The sequence below is a fragment of the Neopelma chrysocephalum genome, unplaced genomic scaffold (genome assembly GCF_003984885.1).
Source record: "Neopelma chrysocephalum unplaced genomic scaffold, ASM398488v2 Primary Assembly neopelma1_44, whole genome shotgun sequence".
Lineage (NCBI taxonomy): Eukaryota > Metazoa > Chordata > Aves > Passeriformes > Pipridae > Neopelma > Neopelma chrysocephalum.
The window spans coordinates 14,618,025-14,636,648 of NW_020897703.1; the positions used below are offsets into that span (position 1 = coordinate 14,618,025).

Sequence of the window (18,624 nt, forward strand, 5' to 3'; positions counted from 1 at the left end):
ATGGCCATGAGAAATGTCTGGTGGTTTAGAGACTGTATATTAAGTGTACTAATGGTGACTACGCAAATTTGCACTGTGAGTTTGAAAAAGCAGAACCAGCCTCCCCCGAAACACTGTTACAGTAACAGCACTAGTATTGCTATGAGTGTATGATCTGAGGAACATCATCGGACTACTGTGGAGTAGGTAATGCTTATAAGAAAAGTGTATCCTGCATTCTAATGCAATACAAAAAATTTTAATGCATAACATAAAAAGGCAGGGAAGAAAAAAGACAATCCTCAAATAAAACTTGTGCAATAGTTCTCAACACATTGCTATGTGCTTATGAGGCACTTAATTCTTGAAATGCATCTAGCACCATTAGCCTACCAAGTCCCTTATCTTCCAAGTCATTGTCCAGTATATGCCACATTATACAAAAGGAGTATACAGCTGGAGGATATGAGGTGAGGACACACGTGTACATCACATCATGAGAAGCTCCAGGGGCCTGGGCACTCGGCAAGGAGCATTCCACCCAGCGGGACCTTCAGCGCAGGTCCCCAGTTGAAAGTACACCTCCCTTAGCTGTCGTGCAGTGCACAAGTCACCATGCGACCCCACATGGCAGGCACACCTGGTGGCCTGATCTAGTTAATAATCTGTATCTGAAACCTGGGATTCCAGTCTGAAAAAGGGGATATGTTGCTTCACAGTAAACATAAGACAGACCCACGATGTCATGGGCTGCAAGACAGGGCCAACAGAGACAAAGTGTCTAAGACTTGACAGGGATACAGTGTTTACAGGGGCTGCAGATTGCATTTTCCTACTTTAAGGAAAAAGAATATGTATATTTATATACATAAAACAGATGGTTATATACTTGGCTGAAGAAACATTGTGTGAACGAGTTACAATTAAGCCCTCTCTCCACCATCTGTTTTTTAACCCAATAAACTACATCCAGGTTTGCAATACTGAAATAATCTGTTCTACATGAAAACAGAAGACAGTAAAGAGTAACATTAGACAAAGCTTTATCTTTTGTTTACCTCCCACCTGATAAACCCTGAATGGGTCTGTTCCCTGCCTTTGATTGTTTTGTCCTCATATTTCCTGCTAAGAGTTTACAAAACAGCATTATTGAACAGGCAGATAAGAAGCACACCTATTTGTTTAATAACATCAAGGGAGAAAAAGTGCTGGCTCATCCATTTTGTTGTTCAGTTGCTCAAAAGGATCAAAATACCAATTAACTTGCTGCCTTAGAAAATCTTTGATATCCTCACATTTACTGACATTTTGAAACTCTTCTTCATACTTGCCTAATGTCTTTTTGATTATGAACAAAGAAGTGCCAATCTGTTTAGCATTTGACCTGTTTTCTCAAACATTTTATGTATTCAACTACTTAGTTCCTAAAAACACTTGACTAGTCATGGCTGTAAGTTGAAGAAAAATGTTTCTTGTTCCATTTATAGCTTTTTAAAGTATTGTTTGTTTTTATTTTCAAGAGCAAAACAGAATAGAATTCATTTAAAAATCAAGCATGAGATGAACAAAGGAGCAAGAACATCCCCTCTCCCACCCCCGTTTATATTCTGAACTCAGGAAGTCTTCTATGCTGTTGTGCAAATTGCTAAATGTACCCCCCCTTCCCTTTTCAAGTTGACTTTCCTGAAAGAATCACATCCAGTCGGACGAAAAAATTCGGGAGTAATTGACAAGATGTTAAACACAACTTGCCCTTCCTTATCTGCAGGAATGGAAAGCTACAGTCAATGCTGCTTTTCTAGGTTGTACTCAAATTCAGCACACTTCTGAATGAAAAGGATCTGTTGATAAGAGGAGGCTTAATTTTGTCTCAATTTACACTAATCTTTGTGGAGTTAATCTCAGTTCACTTATGTGTAAATTGAATAAAAGTTAAGGTTAAGAATTCTGCCTTCATCCTCTTCAGGATGTTGCAAAGATATGTCAATAATCAGAAAAATAAATCTGCTAAACATGCTTTAGAATGGTGTGACCATACTAAAATTAGTCACGCAACACAAAAAAGTTGGGGGAGATCATGTCTGAAAATAAAATCGGCTTGATAGACAAATAAACATATTAGTTATCCTTCCTGCGATATATCATCTGTAGTGTTTTCCTATTACATATTAATTTGGTGTACTAATATGTTATAAATAAGAAAAAATTATTATTTTTTCAGAAAGATTTGATTAAGCTTTGGTTTATCATTCAAGATCTCTCAATGCACTGATCGCAGATTTCCAAGCCCAAGTGTTTGATTTACACACATAAATCTACTCTGTCTCTGGATTTTAGAAAGGCCTGTTTATGTCTCTTCTTTGTCATAATCAGCTCCTTCCCTCTAGCATCATATGAATGAATTGCTTTCAGTAGATTAATTAATTCTATATTGTCTGGATGAGCAACCTCCAGTTCAGGAAATATCAGAAAATGCTTCATTTAGCCATTCACTTCTTGTTCCTATTGTGATTGCTTCTGATCATTGTTGAATTATCAATCCTACACACTGGAAAACAGTAAATACTACGTGAAACCACATTTTAAATCTAGAGGAAACTATAATGATCATATAAACATACTGCCATCGTAAAGATAATAGCACTTCCTGAATTAATTTTATAACTTTTTGAGATTGAGAATATGTATTAAAACCAGTAATAGCAGCTATGACAAGGGTTCACATGAACAGAGATCTGATTATAAGTCATGATATCTCCAAGACAAATGACTAGGAGGGTGTAAAAGCTATCTAAAGCTTTTATATCAATTCATTTTCAAGCATGTGTACATTCTTCATATGATGGCTGAAGGTCACTGACCTTCCAAAATCCCTGTATTATCTGAGCAGGATGCATTATTTCTACTGGTTGCCTCTACTGAGGGAATCATGGGGACAGGTTTGCTACTGAATACTGGTGTTCACCACTGTTTTCACACTGGCAATTCTCCATCAGAGATCACATAGTTCTTGTAGTCTTTATCTCTGATAGTCCCTGCTCTCATTAGAGATTCAGACCATACACGTACAAACCATGTTTGTAGAACTTTTTGTACTTAAATATAGAACATACCTTACAGAATGGAGTTTTAAAACAGCCCTATTATAGAAGTCTTACCTTTTCACAAACTCTTCAAAAAGGATGCGATGAGAATATCCTTTCTGACGTATTTTGACAGTTTCCAGAATTCCAGTGTATCGTAGCTGCAACAGAACTCTCTCATGAGAAAACATCAGTGCTTCTCGATCATCATTAGGTTTAATGCAGCGGATAAAGTGAGGCTGTCCAACAACCATTTTGGATAAAAGATCCATGAGGGAATACTAGTGAGAAGAATAAAAAAGATGCACACTCTTGACAGAGAACTGCAATGTAACTACTTAAGCAGAAGGTATATATTTGTAAACACTATATAATGCTTGATTATATTTTAATCTGTAATGTTAATCATCATTGCCTTTTTATTCATTTTTAGGCTTGCAGCTGAAACTTGGAACCTATTAAAACTTTTCAGTTGTAAAAAAAATAAAATTATTCTAATTCTTATTTCTTACTTATTACACCTTTCTCTTCATAGCTCCTTATACCACATTTCTGTAGTTGAAGGCTCATATTAAAAAAAAATTAATTGAAAGTTGTCCTAACTATAATTCTACTGTAGACACATTTGATTAATCAAATATCCCCAACAGAAGAACAAGCTTTACAATGAAAAAATCAATCACTGAAATTCACAGCAAATCATGGGGAAAGGGTTGCAAGAAGTCATCAGTTCAGTGCTCTGCCCACAGAAAACACTAGATGTATCTGTAACATTTCAGGCACATCTCTGCTACATTCATTTTTCAGAATCACTGAGAATATAAACTGCGCAATCTCCCCAGAAATCTGCTGAAGTGCTACATTACCATGACTATTCATAACGTTCTTAACATCTACCATAAATCTCCCCACCAAAACATAGGTCCATTACTTCTTTTCCTATCCACCCTGGACATGGAAAACAATTTATTCCATTGCAATTCATCCTAAAATGAAAAAAGTTTGATCAGATCTTATATATCTGTTTTTTCAATGACTCTGACACTTCTGCTCCATACTCACCTCACTAACCGTCGGTATGATAAGTATTCATTATAACTATACCCAATCTCACATATCCATGTGTCTTAAAATCACGTACAATTCCAAGCTTATTGTGGTCACCTTGCTGCAGGTGGCACGCATATTATGGTGTACTTTCACACTCACTCACATAGTCCACTTTTTTTTTTTTGTAGTTCCTACACAGCTGACATTTGTGGGGTTCTGTGCAAGTCCGAACATGTGCTCTTGTATATTCCGTGCTGGGACAACATCTCAGCATATATCAGCTTCCTCTATGCCCTTCCTTACAATATTTTACAAGACAAATAGAAGAGGTATTCCTACACAGCACGAAGCTTTGGCCCACCCTGGCTAGCACAGCACTGTGAACTTCCCTATTCTGCATGGTAGAAGCGCAGCCCAAGGGCCAACTGCTCAAAACTTTTCCACTCTGCAGTGACTACAAGAAAAAAAAACATTAACCAACAGTCTTGGACTGGCACTTTCTTGACTTCTAAGCTTCCAGTTCCAACATTCTCAATGCCTTTTCTCGCCTGTTTGATTTAAACTCATATACAGAATATACATTACCTCAGACAGGATTACTACTGATAAAATGACAATCCATATGATTTATAACAACACTGCTGAAAGATGAAATGTTTTTACTTATTAGCACAAATGACAAATCTTAATCTGTAGAGGTATGTATGCCTAAGCTTGTGAAAAAATACCAAGTCTTAAGTGATAACAGTTATTTTATTTGCGCAAAATCGGTGTTCTGTTTATAATGAGGTAATGAGGCCTGTTCTAGACCTGTAGCATTTTAGATGGAAATAGTCTAGGTTCTAGATTCTGTTATCATCATACTCAGTGAAATTATAAAATACAAATATAAGAAAACAAAGAGAAAAGAAGTAAAAGAAAATTTATGAGTCTACAAAGGCCTCATAACAGAATAAATAAATTGTCTTATTATTCTCTTTGATCTAACAATCCCACAAATATTTTAGATTTATCTATTGTTCCTATCATCCAAATGCTTATTTTCAATCGAACTTTTGTACCCTAAAATAGGAAGCCATAGTTTGCCGCTTCATGTTAGTTGTTTCCTCAGGATGCCGCATAACCTCCATTGTGTCAACCTGGAAGACAAAACTCTGATGTTAGAACTGTTCCAGAAGCACTGCAGACCCACACCACCTTGCCCATGAAAGCTTGGTGCAGTTTTTGTTACAGTCATACCTTCAGGTGTGAGTATAGGAGATAGGAAAGCCAGCTTCTAACAGATGCAGGACACACACTGATTTCAGAGATCTGTAAGCATTCTGAATTTTTTTTGATAGTGCAAGAGCACTCTAGATTTACGGTAGTATAACACTCAGGCAATGAAGCATTTGTCAAGGTGCAATACCAAAGGAACTGATTTCTAAAAAGCATTCCTCTTATTGCCATTACAGTGAACTCCAATAAGTCTTATATACAAGAAGAGTTATCACATTTGTAATGACCAGGAAGTAAATTGAGCTGCCTCACCTTGTTCATGTATGGAAAATATGTTGTTGGATAACAAGTGGCAAACAAAGTAGGTAATCTCAGAACATACAGGTCTGTTCTGTTCTACTGCTATGCTTACTATTAATTACTTTAAATTGCCGTTTTGATGCCAAGAATCTCAGTAATCTTATTCTGCTGAACTGCCATAGCTTCAAATAACACTTTTGCAGCATTGCAGAAGTTATTTTTAGAGGGTATACATGGACAGTGAACATATTGCTCCTTGTATATTTTAGTTATATTGTTAGTACAGTTGTTCTTATCAAAATGAAACCAGAATTTATGAATGAGTATAACTACGGTTACCAATAACAAGCAGATTGTGTTGCTGTATTACAGTTCAACAAAATTAAAGAAAATTAACCAGCATCCTGTTTGCATGGAGCATTACAACATTTTAGCATTCACTTGCTTTGTGGCAGTTTACCATCTGCTCTGACCAGGTGGCATTTGTATAAACCAGATAATGCTGTTGTCAGCACCTGTGCTACACTTCCTGGACTTTGCTCCATACGATCATTTCCAACACTCACTGACTTAAGAACACTCTTCTGAACACTAACAGTAATTGCTGAAAGATTACAGTTCTCAATAAAGTAACTGTGTCTCTTACCTTCAGGAGATATTTAGGAGACTGCATGCAAAATATAAAGGAAATGAAGCACTAAGTAGTTATAGATCAAAAAAACGGATTTTGTGTTGGGGAAGAAATCAAAAGAAAACTAGTGAGGACAAGATTCAGAATGCAGATGGTGCAAATGAAGACAGATTTCAATAAGGGTGACCATAAAAATTTCAATATGTTTTTGTAATCTGTGATGTTCCAGCCCAGAGTAGTGTACATGCATTGGTACCCATCTCAAACTAACACGTGAGAAGAAGAAGAAAAAAAAAAGAAAAAGATGCAGTTTGATTTTAGTTTGAAGGATGTTAACAGAACACTCTGTAATATATCCCAGGAAAAATGATTTATCAGCCCAGATAACATCAAACATCTTAAGAGGTCACCTGACAAAGTAAATATCAATAACCTAATCAAAACAGCAGGCATGTGCACGGGGAAGGATACGGGAATGTTTCAAGATTATCTTAGCAAGACAACTGCTTTTTGAGAACTGATATCTAAATCTCTAGTAAAGGTCAGTTAGAAGACAAAAGCTATAACAGTGAACATTGACAGTAAGTTCAGAATAACTGGTAACATTTAATGTTAAAAGATACACAATCATAAATAATATCAAATCAAGAACTAAAGCAAATAGTTTGAGGATTGATTTGAGGCCAAAGGCCAATGAATTTGAGTTTCTATATAGGATTCTTCTCTGTCTAGAAAAGTACAGACTTGATCATATTGTTGTTGAAGGTTGAGCACTTACAACCTCTCAGTCATATCTGGAACATCTGCTGTCCAAAAAAGGATGAGCTTATGCTCTACCTTTTGGGCAATAGCACACTGTAAGCATGTCCTTTTCACAGCCGCTTATTTCACCAAACCTATAGAGTCTTACCATCTTTGAGACTGCCACTATCAAATATGGTTTACTACAGGCTGCTGGGTTCAAAAGAGTTTGTTTTGTTTGGGGTTTTGTTTTTTGGGGGGGATGGGAGGGAACATATAGAAAGACAGATGGTCAGAAACACTCATATAGGAAATTTAAAACACTTTTTCTCAGAAAATCAGGGTAAAAGCAGTATTGTTAGACTCCTTTTTCTATGAATGAAGTTGTAAATTCAGATCTCTGCAATATGTAAGGACTAGGATCAATTTCCAAATCTTTTTAACAAGAAACATTTGAAACATTCTGATAGACCCTGAAGGTAGAGAGATTTTCTTGTAAAAATTTTTAGAAGTTTTGTCTCTGGTTAATTTACAACATTTCTTGCCTACGAAGCCATGCCATTTTTATGGTAGGGCAATAATCGCACGCACCACGGACAATAGTTTTTATCACAACTGGCTTGGTAAAAATGACAGAATATAATGAATGTCATGATATAATCTTGTATTTTAAATCACTAGCTACTCTTTTGAAACTAAAAAGAAGAATATTTCAACTATTAAGTCACATTTTTACATGACAGCTGTAGTGACTTACAATACAAATTTATAAGATTACAACTGAAATGGAAAACAGCCTGACCTACAAAAGCCAAACTTCAGTTTCATCACTAAAAAAATTGCCTCTAATACTTTTGAAACAATATAAAAGGAATGATTTATGACATCATGTCACCTTATGAAGTTACTGGAAATTATTACTTTCACATATTGACCACACCTGCAGTTGGCATAGCATGAAATACTGTGAAACCAAAAAATATGTTAAGCAAAATACCTCTTAAATTCAATAATGAATGAACTTTTCTAAACTTCCAAACAAAATTATTGCATTTGGACTTTTCAAGATAAAATTTAAAATAATAATTTTAAATAAGTTTCCTGAGGTTGTTTTAATTAGGTACTTTACGAAATTCTAAGAAATTATTTTTACAGCTAAAAAGTATTTAAATCAATATTTTCTGAATAGTGTTGCCCATATGCATGTCTTTTAGCTCCTTTTAAAAAGTTTGAAGGTTGAGTAAAACCCACTTAAAAACTACTTCGTAACTGATTATGTTTATTAAAGCTCTAAAGGTGAACTGCTCTATTACATTCCCGCTGTATCAATAAAACGCATGCTTAGAAAGCCTTGTGCTGAATATAGCTGGATGTGGAAGACAATGTGTGTATAACACAAGAAAATTCAAAAGGCCATCCTTCAGCATTGAAAGTGTTTATACCAGACAAGAAATAATAGTCTCAAATTCACATCTGTATCTGCAGGTACAGTGAAGGATATAGATGTCTGGATGACATGAATCACTTTATTGACATTTGAGCGTGAGCTCCAAATACCAGGAGAGAATGAGAACAAATAGAAAACCCAGAACATAAAATTTGGTAACTTTTGAACAGTTGCTGTTACCACATTTGTTTTTAAAATTTATTACTGTTTGCTTTGAAGGAAAAAAAAAATCCCAATCCCAAACCTTAACTGAGCTAACTCTAACAGTACTACTTAGGAAACAGGGAGGGGGTGTACATGCTATCAACTATCAGGCACAAGAGGTTTCCTCACAAATTAAGTATACTCAGTTGGCATCCTATTAATTGCCATAAAAATATACCATCTTTTTGCAGTTATGCCACATAGTTTCATGGCAAAATTCAGGAGCAGTTAAATTTTACAGTTCTTTTTACAGAACAGTGGTTTTGCTGAGTCATTCTTTTCTGTTTATCTATCAGTCACAAATGACCCCTGGATTTATACTTGCAAGTTGAATAAAAGAGAAACAGATATAATTTTTATTTTGTTTTGCCTTTCCTACTGTTAAATACACTATTTTACCTAATAAAACCTCATTCTAGGTAAAAATTGCCATAGGAAAACCTTTACCCCATTGAAATAAAGAGGAATATTGCTATTGATGTAATTGAGATTCCACTCCAAAAGTTTAATGAGTAGTAAATTGATTCTTCACTGGATTCTACAATAGGGTCATCCCTAAAACTGGAAACCATGCTCCCAGACAAGCTGCATGTTACTGATAGTAAGGCAGACTCTTATTTTTTAAGAACCACCCTATATACCTACATCAGCTAAGCATTGTGTATATAGTCTCACTGTAATCTTTTATGAACAATTGCCTGTCTTCAAAGGGAACACTACTAACCTTGATACGCCCAGCACTGAGCTGAGGAGGCAAAGACCTAGATGCTGCTGTCACTCTGGCTCTTGCTTGTGCCAAATTACCTGTTCAAAAACAAAGAAATTCATACTGCAAAAACTATTCAAGAAGCTTAGCACGGAAAAATTTGCACGGTGTAAAATCAGTTTGTACAATAGTACTAAAAATAGCAAACACCACCACACTTCTTCCACACCCTGCTCATTACCAATTGTGCCTGCAGAGCATTCAGCATGGGCATGACAGAGTGCAGTGTTGATTTAGAAGGGAGAAAAAAGTCAGTGATAAGGTGGTATGTCACTGACCTTAGCTACCGAGCTGATGAAAACAACGACAGCACAAAGGCATACAGCTCAATCACTAGTAATCAATTTCTCTGGGACTCCTTGGGAGATTCCAAAGAGCAAAAAGACTGCAGAAACAATCTTGTTTCTATGAAATCATGTGGATCCTCAAGTGTTTAGACAGTATCTTAAACTACCAAACTAATGAGAGAGATGAAAAAATGATAAGAAATGTATCACTTTTTGACCTTTTGACATATAATTCACGATGTTATTATCCCTTGGGGTTTTTAAAGACTGACCAAATTTCTCAGGCAAAAATATTTTGTAGTGTCAACTGAAAGACCAGTGCCTTTTTTAAAATGTACAGTATGACATGTCCTAAACTTTTTCTTCTGTAGTTGTAGAAAGCCAAAGTCATCATAAAATAGCTTTTCAAAATAAAGGCTAGGAGAAGAGAGAGGAAGTGATACCGGCCTGTGCATATGCAAGACACTCTGTATATTTCAAAGTTTTAGCAAGTCTAGCACAAGATGTCCAAATGTTTTCTCTGGCTATATCTTCAGAGGCTAAACTGTGATTAATAGCATTGAAAGAACTCTTTGAAGCAGGATTGGTGACATCAAAGCCCTAATCCATGGGTGGCAGGATTTTTATAATGAGTGGGAAGCATTTTAACACATTTCAAAGGATTTACAGCATGAATAAACAATAGGCCTCTGCAGATGTACCACACACCTTTCAGAACCAGAACACATAAATAAGTGTCTATTTTAATTTAAATGTAAATAAAGTGTTAACACTTCTTTCAGATGCTAAATGCCTTGTTTGCATCAACTCCAGTGTTTAGCTGTTTGCTTTACAGAAGGCCAGTAACTCTAAACAGTCTTCAGAATTTTGCTAAACTATATATTCCACAACTTGTAAGGAGGCACTATGGGAAAAACGAAAACCAAGAACACTTAATCACTGGTAATAATTCCGTCAGGGAGCAGAGCAAACCCAGTGTCCACATGACAAAGAAACCTTTGCTTTTACTATTCTCTGAACAAGAAAAATGCCAATCCTCTGAAAACAATCTGGGGTTCAGCACTCAAACACAGCAATGGTACTCTTCATTCATTTAAACATTCTGAATTCATTTGAAAAAGAATTTCTCTTTTAAGCTGCTGGCATTGGGATTGACACAATCCTGCAAAACTGGCATGTCATTTCCAGATCTAACAGCGCATGTTACCTGACAGCCTAAATCACAGCGCAGAACACAGGGTCTGTCCACCATTTGGGAAACTGTATGTTAATGAGAACTGCTTTTGAAATCTTGAATATCTACATACATACATGGTACATGTACCTCTAAGGTTAAAATGAGGACTTTAAAGAACAAGTAGTTGGTGAATTTATTTTTCTCTTGGTTGCAATTTTGATATTTTGTATGTTGGAAATTACTCTTTTGTGCCTTTTTTGGCTAAAATAGACAGTCTGGAAGGGTTGTTTTTTGGCTAGGCTTCAGATTAGCAAGCCTAAAGCTTGAAAGCCTTGCACTGAAGAACTGACAACACAACATGCAATAAAAGAGGGGAGTGGGGAGAAGAAATGACTTTGAATCAGATTGTTTAAAAATACTAAAATTTTGTTGAATTTTGTAACAACTTAAAATCTCTAATAACCAAATAAAAATCAGAATGACTCATAGCTGCTCAAGGTTCACCACACTCACCACTGGTATTAGGTTTCTAGGGTTCATAATTCATAGTCTTGTGCTCTCCCTTAATTCCCCATGCAAAACTAAAATTGAACTTAGCATTTCTGATCTGGTAAATCAAGCAAATAATTAAACCTTTTCATTAATCAAAAATCTTTAATGACTTCACAAAGCAAAAAAAACCCAAAAGTGGTCAGTTCCCACTTAAAAAAAGAGAAGCTTTATGTATTGTGCCTTTGTTCAATAGTTACTTCCTTCTAGGAATGGATTCTTATCAGTACTTAATTCATGTGTCAAGTGAATTCCTATGGAATTACTACTTGAACATCAGATTGAGTCAATGGAAAAAATGTTATCAGGATTTTCTTTTTTCAGCTCAAACACAAAATGATGCTTCAATAAAAGTTGCTGAATTACTTATCTCAAGTAGCTCATGCTCAGCAAAAATAACTACCCATCTTTAACATGTCTAATCCATTAAAACAAATACACAGAATAAATGTGGTTTGAAAATTAGTCTACATAATAAGAAATGTTTCACCCAGTGTAGCATGGTGTTTATAGTCAGTAAACATTTGACACCTATCCCTGCATTCGATTTCCATTTACAAGGTAGTTTATTACCTTACATACCAAAAATAATTAAACGTTATAACACTGTGAAGAGCACTAATATTTGAAGAACAAATGTTTTTAGATAATAGCATAGCTAGTTTGAACTGCTGTGGGTTCCTTGAAAGGTTAAACCAGTTAAAGGTTGAAAGATTACACTGTGCCTTTCAGAAGTCTAACTTCACACCTATTAAATGGTCAACACTTTACAGAAAATACGAGTGACATCCCTGTAGACCAAAATATTACTTACATTAAATCAAAGTCCATAAAATGGACCAATTAAGTGATATAAAAACCTCTCAAAATTGTCTTAGGTTTTTGGGTTTTTTTTGAGGGAGGGGAGAGAAGCTAATGGTTAAAGTTAGGATTAATCTTTTAAACATGTACATGTTTAATTTTATTCACATGCATTTCATTTTCAGTTCAACAAGACTGCTCATCTGAAAAATTAAGGCTCCTACCTATGTGTCTGCTGGATCAGAGACTAAGGTCTCCGGGATTCATTTGTGTCATGGAGGAGTCAGTCAGCTCCAACTCTTTTTTCCCCCTGTTCAATAAAGTTAGGAATGTCTTTAACTCTTTGAGGAGTTTCAGTCATTAAAGTTTGTGAAATGCTCTGAGGGAAAGAGAAGTAGCAGCACAAAAATCTATGCACTCACTAGCTAAGCTCCCTGTGCCACTGCTCATCAAACCTCCTTTTGTCTTGAAGCTCTTTAGGAGATCTCACATCTCTGCAAACATATTCTTCACTGATGCCTCATTTCAGATAGGTGAGAAAGACCATATTGTCAAAGCGCTGCATCTCTTCTATTATGCAAAGCCAAGCAGGAGAAGTTTTGAAAGTATTTCAACTATTTACACAGCAAAGAAAGAAATGTGTTTTCTTTTTTTTCAGGTTGGACTTAGGAAGTGCTCTCTAGATCTCAGAAAGGACTAGTCAGCATTCCTGGCTTCTCACTTACATCCCCGACAGTCACTCGCTGTGTGATCTGGCCGAATTAATGATTTGTCCAGCTGTTGACTTCACATACTAATTAGGAAAAGCACACCCTCTGGCTGGATGTTCTGATGTTACTTATGGTTTGTCAGTTCTTCATTTATTCTTAGGTGACGGGTTCTATAAGTAGTATCAAGCCAATATTAATAATATCAGCACTGTATTTATAACCTCATTGTGGTTATTTCTGCAATAGATCACTCCTCCCAAAGTAAGAACGTCAGGTGAGAAATACATTAAGCTTTGATACAACGCTCAGTTTGTGAAGTGCAAATGACTTACAGAGAAAGAGCCTAATGACAATGTCACCTTACTGTACATGCTGTACCAGGGATATTACTATTATGTAGAGGGTAAGTACAAGCTCTTTCCTTATCCTCATATATTTTATTAATTTCTTTCATGCTTCTGGTTCAGATAAAGAGGGGTAACTTGAAACACCATGTAGATACAGTATAATATGGTCAGAAATGCTACAATGCATTCATATTTCATTGACACTACTTCTAATCACAGCTAAGCACTTGAACTCCAGAAGAGGTACAGAGCCAGACAATGTCTTTGACATAACACAGATTCTTCTCTGTCTTTCCTTTCAGTACATTTTATCTAGCTGAAGGAAGTCGACTGCTTATCTCCATAATGCATTTTCATCTTCTGCTACTGTAAGGCTAAGCTTTTAGCTCCACTACAAATGAATACATGTACTTTTTTTATTGGGTACTAATTTGAATCTGGTCACTGACTATCAAAACTATTCTTTTGAGTCACTGAAGTCATTTAAGCTAATCTTGTGCAATAAAAAGCTAAGAATCCAATTTTCTCATATACTACACATTTTACACAAGAATATATTTATAAAAATACTGTCTGTAGAGCACAACTATCAATACAGACAGATCCCAACTGCTGCTTATTCTGAAATGTATATCACTTTACTTTCTATGCAGAATAAACAAATTAAAAATGAGAAATAGTATTTCCAAAATCAGATCCATATTACCAAATGGGATCTAATAACCATGAAAGCTTAGTAATAGTGAGGCCCACCTGGGAATAACCTAATTATGAATATTTGCTTCAGGAGCAAAAAATACGCACTTTTTGGCTCAGATTGAAATTAAAATGCATGCCACAGTGAACTGAGAAATTCTGATACTGATTCCCAATTAGACTAAAGATTTCTTTAGTCTTTTTAGCATGAAATAGACACAGATCATATTTACAGATACTTGAAAGCTTTACATTGCTAGACCAGGAATGGAGAACTGAGTGTAAATTCAGTGCTGTTATGCTTTACACTGTGCATGTTACAGACACTTCAGTGGTCACTCCCAGCATTAGGAAGGCACACACTGGAAAACACACAGCATGATGCCTACAGCAACAAATAAAACTTTGGTTGTAAGCATCACTGTTGCTATGTTTAAATATTCTTTTATCACATTGGGTTAGTAGACCTCTACTAGAATGCAAGGGACAGAAGACACTGACAGAAGCTGAGATGAAATAAAACTGCCTACTATACTGCAATATATGTAAATATATGATGTACGAAAGATCTTAACTTTTATCTTTATCTAGTAAAGAAGAACAAATTATGGTACTAATTAAACTAGTTAGCGGTAGTGCCCAAGATATTTTTATAACACAACCTTGAGTACTAATTGCTACTTTAAGCAACATGCCCAATTTTCAAGTTAAATTGAATCAAACACGTGTAGTCATTTACTCGACTAGGAGTGTGTTCACTGAAATGCAGATGCTTCCTGAAGTATCACGGGCACAATATGTGAGCACAAGATACACAAGCAAATTTTATGTGATTCTCATAGTGCCATGACATGACCAAACTTACAGACAGCAGACAAAACACATATGGTATAGCCTGACCACATGACCACAGGACAGACAGCTTCTCAAGCACAGGACAAGGGAGGATCATGTGGTTCTGGAAAACAGAGTGGCAGGGGGGGAGTGGTTTGCTGGGCAAACCTTTCATCTTGCCACAGCCAGGTGGGCATAGGTTTAGCACAGGACTACTGATAGGATTGGCACACTAAGTACAGCTGAGTGCTAGGTATCTGAAGCTGCATCTAGACAAAAATTAAATACATTAAAACAGTTTGGAAAAAGTAAAGATCTAGTATAAAGAATGCTGCAGCTTTCTACTGCTTGATGTCCAGCTTTTTCTTTAGTCAGGTCTGTAGCCTGACTAGTTGGAGACCTGACTGGCTGGCTTAAAACTGACTGAGGCTGGCCACAGCTGCTGCATTACGGAACAAACTGGCTTGGCTTTTTATGATTTATACATTGTCAGAAGACATGGGCCATTTCTTTCAGATTCCTTAGCAATTTCCATCCACATCTTTTGTGGTGTACAATTTGATGCTGTTGTATGTAAGCAGCTCAGGACAACCTTGAGTTTTCTGGGGAACAGCAGGCAGTACAGAAAGCTGCGGTTTGCGTCATCAGTACAGTACCTCACCATCAACACAAGGGTTTCTGCTGCTCCAGCAGATTGCCCTAGTACCTGTACCACATCTGGAACTGAGATTAGAACAAAATGACAGAGGTGAATTTTCTGTGAACACTTCATTGTTGAGGAATTCTCCATTAATTTTAAGCATTAGTCAAAATAACCTTTTAATATTTGCATCTATTCGGGACAGACAAGTTTATTTCTTCTTCCAGAGGTATGTCTATAAAAAGATATATGGGTTGAAAATATGGTTACCTTACATTCTGGTTCAGCTCTAGTCTCCCTCATTGTTTTATGTAATTGATATCCTTTCTCTTGCATGTTATATAAGTTTTTTTTTATCAAAATCATATATGTTTTATTCAAAAAAGCAAAGGTTTGATTCTGAAGAACATGCTAGTTATTTCATTGTTTTATCTATGCCTCCTCACCAACATGAACTAACAGTGAGCATCTTGTTTCTGACGATCTCAGGACCACCCTCAAACACTAATTAATCTTCATAGTATTCAGTTTAACTTGAGACCAAAGTAAGTTTCTAAAAGAACAGTGAATAACAGGAAACCCAGGAGAAGTAAAGAACTGTGATTTCCAGCCCAGAGCTTGTATTTCCAGAGTATGTCCCCTCTATATGCATGTTTAAAAATTTTATGGTATATTTTCTATCACTCAGGACCTGCTGCTGAAGCCGCTCCATACATACACATTCTGGTCAAAATCCTTCTAAAGCCAGTGAAGATTCCAAATGAATTCCAAAGTAAAAATTCAGGTATAAAGATTTCACTAGAAGCACATGGAATAAAATCATGGAACATTTTCTCTGACCTCACTATGACTATCAGTCTTCCCAGTCATCAAGACCCTAAGGCTAGACAGGTGGTGGTGTCAAAACCAGGTTTTGAAACTTCAAGACAAGAACTGTCTTTTAAAAGTCTTAATTTAAGATGAAACAAGATTACAGAACTTTATGGAAGTTCCAGGCCTTCCCATTTTTGAAATCTAGGCATAAATGATGTTGACTACTAATTTAATCAAGTCTCAAAGGCTTCTCAACTGAATATTTGCTCCTTTGAATCTCAGCACTTTCATATATTATCAGAGTTAGCAGAAAACCAGTTACTTCTGTGGTAATTCAAAACACTATTTATATTTGTATCTCCGCTCTTAATGAGACAAATACCCAGTCATACAAATACCCACAGATGCATTTTGTGTCTTTGTCACACACTGTGACCTGCTATCCAGGCAGCTCAATTAACCACTCCTACATCAAGCCAAGTCATGTTAGAATAAGTAAGACAAAGTCAAATAATAATAGATAATGCTGGTTTAGTAAAGTACTGACCTCTACAGCTTGCTGTAGGGTGAAGGAATAAAGAAAAAGGATAAAAGTACAAAATCATAGTAAGAGCACACAAAATATTCTGAAGTGAATACGTAAAATCTAGCACAGATTCGAAGGTTTATTTTCCACCCATGACATTAATCCTTTAGATACATTAATCACATTAATTCAATTATTTTGAAAGAGTGGGAAATATAAGCACATTCTTTGTAAAGGACACACCAAAAAATATTATGGATATTCAAATGAGCACGAATATCTGAATATTCAACAAATTTATCTGCGTTCAAACTCACTAGCAATGTAAAAATAATTGCTCTTCTAGGATTTGATCTTGAGAGCTACTGAATGCTTCCAATGACATACTGAGCATCTTTGACACAGTTTGACCTTACAGCACACAGTGCCTGTAGAAACTGTCAAGTAAACTACTCATTAAAATAACTGTATAATATTCTCTGAATATTTCTCTATTTAAATTCTGTATATGGTGCACAGTGAGATCCCACAGTCTACTAGTTAACATTAAAACCAGTAACATCTTTTGTGTGATACATCTTTTGTTTCCTCAATCAACAGATTTTGAATTTATTTGGTATACAATGCGTTGTTACGATTATTATTCCCTACTGTGAAATCATATTCATTACAGGATTGAGAAGTTAGGCTAGAAACATGAAAATTGGAAAAGATATCTCCTCTCTTCTGAAAGAGAGGTAAAGAAAAAATATTCTCAATATTTGTTCTAGAGAGCGTGGTCTATTATCATATCAGTAAGATCTATTCTTAAACCTGCCCACTTGCACTTTTATTAGGGTTCAATTTGCAAGCACTTCGAGACAAAAAAATTTATGTCCTTTGCCCATTTTCAGTACAATATAGTCTGTGAAGTCTCAGATTAAAAACAGCAGACTTCTGTTTAGGCAACACCCTTTACCAATCACAAACGTGGTAAATCTAACTTGACCCTTCTCAGCTGTTGTGCAATTCCAGAGATTCACTGACACTATTTATAGGGAGTTATTGTCAACAGTAAATAACTGTTATGTTTTATATAAAGCTTTAGCAGGACTGAAACCCTAACTTTGATCTAACTGATTGTTCTGTTTCTAGATGAGTTCCAGTTTTAGGGCTATTTCAGAGTATGTTTTGGATCCTACTGCTAGTAAGTCTTGTGAGTATCTGTGCTGCATTTGTCCTATGCCACAAAACCTTAGGATATGAAGAAAAAGAAACACTGAAATGTAAAATGCTCAAGTAAAAAAGTAATGCATCACTCTACCTCTCAAACTCAGTTAAGCTACATTTAATTTAGTTTACTGATGTCCCACATCTGCAACCCAGTAAAGTTCATGATTGTTACACTGCACAGCTGTGGTTTAAAGCTTCTCTTTGCACACAAACACTGGCAGCAAAGCAAAAACTATTTTTATGTTTTTAACACACAGACCCGTTAGAAGTACAAAAGCCACCATGTTCTGGGTTAAACATATAGCTTCCATTAACTTGACCCAAATTCTTACAAAATATAAATTCTGATTCATCTTTAAGTAGAGATATTAAAATTACAATGGCTTTGTTTACCAATTAATTTGTCTTAGAGTGCCTTATCTCTTCTCTTAGAGGTAAAAACACTAACACAAAAGTACCATTATAAAAAGATTTTATCGTAGGTTAAATTAGTAAAATTAAGATGTATTTGAGTCTTTTGCTCTATTGTGATGTATGGAATTAAGAGAAAAAAAATCCACTAAGCCCAATGGAAACATGATTTATCTCAGTGCATAAGAATAACACATACCAA

General features: G+C 35.7%; 1 protein-coding gene across 13 annotated transcripts in view; it reads right to left on the reverse strand.

The window, feature by feature from the left end:
- Positions 1–18,624, reverse strand: part of MYO3B (myosin IIIB) — a 202,899-nt gene that overhangs the window by 71,414 nt on the left and 112,861 nt on the right. For 11 of the 13 annotated variants that reach the window (XM_027678607.1, XM_027678608.1, XM_027678606.1 and 8 more), the window contains 4 exons: positions 9,378–9,457; positions 6,277–6,297; positions 5,174–5,251; positions 3,138–3,343 (listed from right to left, as the gene is read on the reverse strand). In XM_027678607.1, the coding sequence (XP_027534408.1) occupies positions 3,138–3,343; positions 5,174–5,251; positions 6,277–6,297; positions 9,378–9,457 (385 nt within the window). The remainder of the gene's footprint in view (positions 1–3,137; positions 3,344–5,173; positions 5,252–6,276; positions 6,298–9,377; positions 9,458–18,624) is intronic. The other 2 variants (XM_027678610.1, XM_027678613.1) reach the window with 2 other exon arrangements.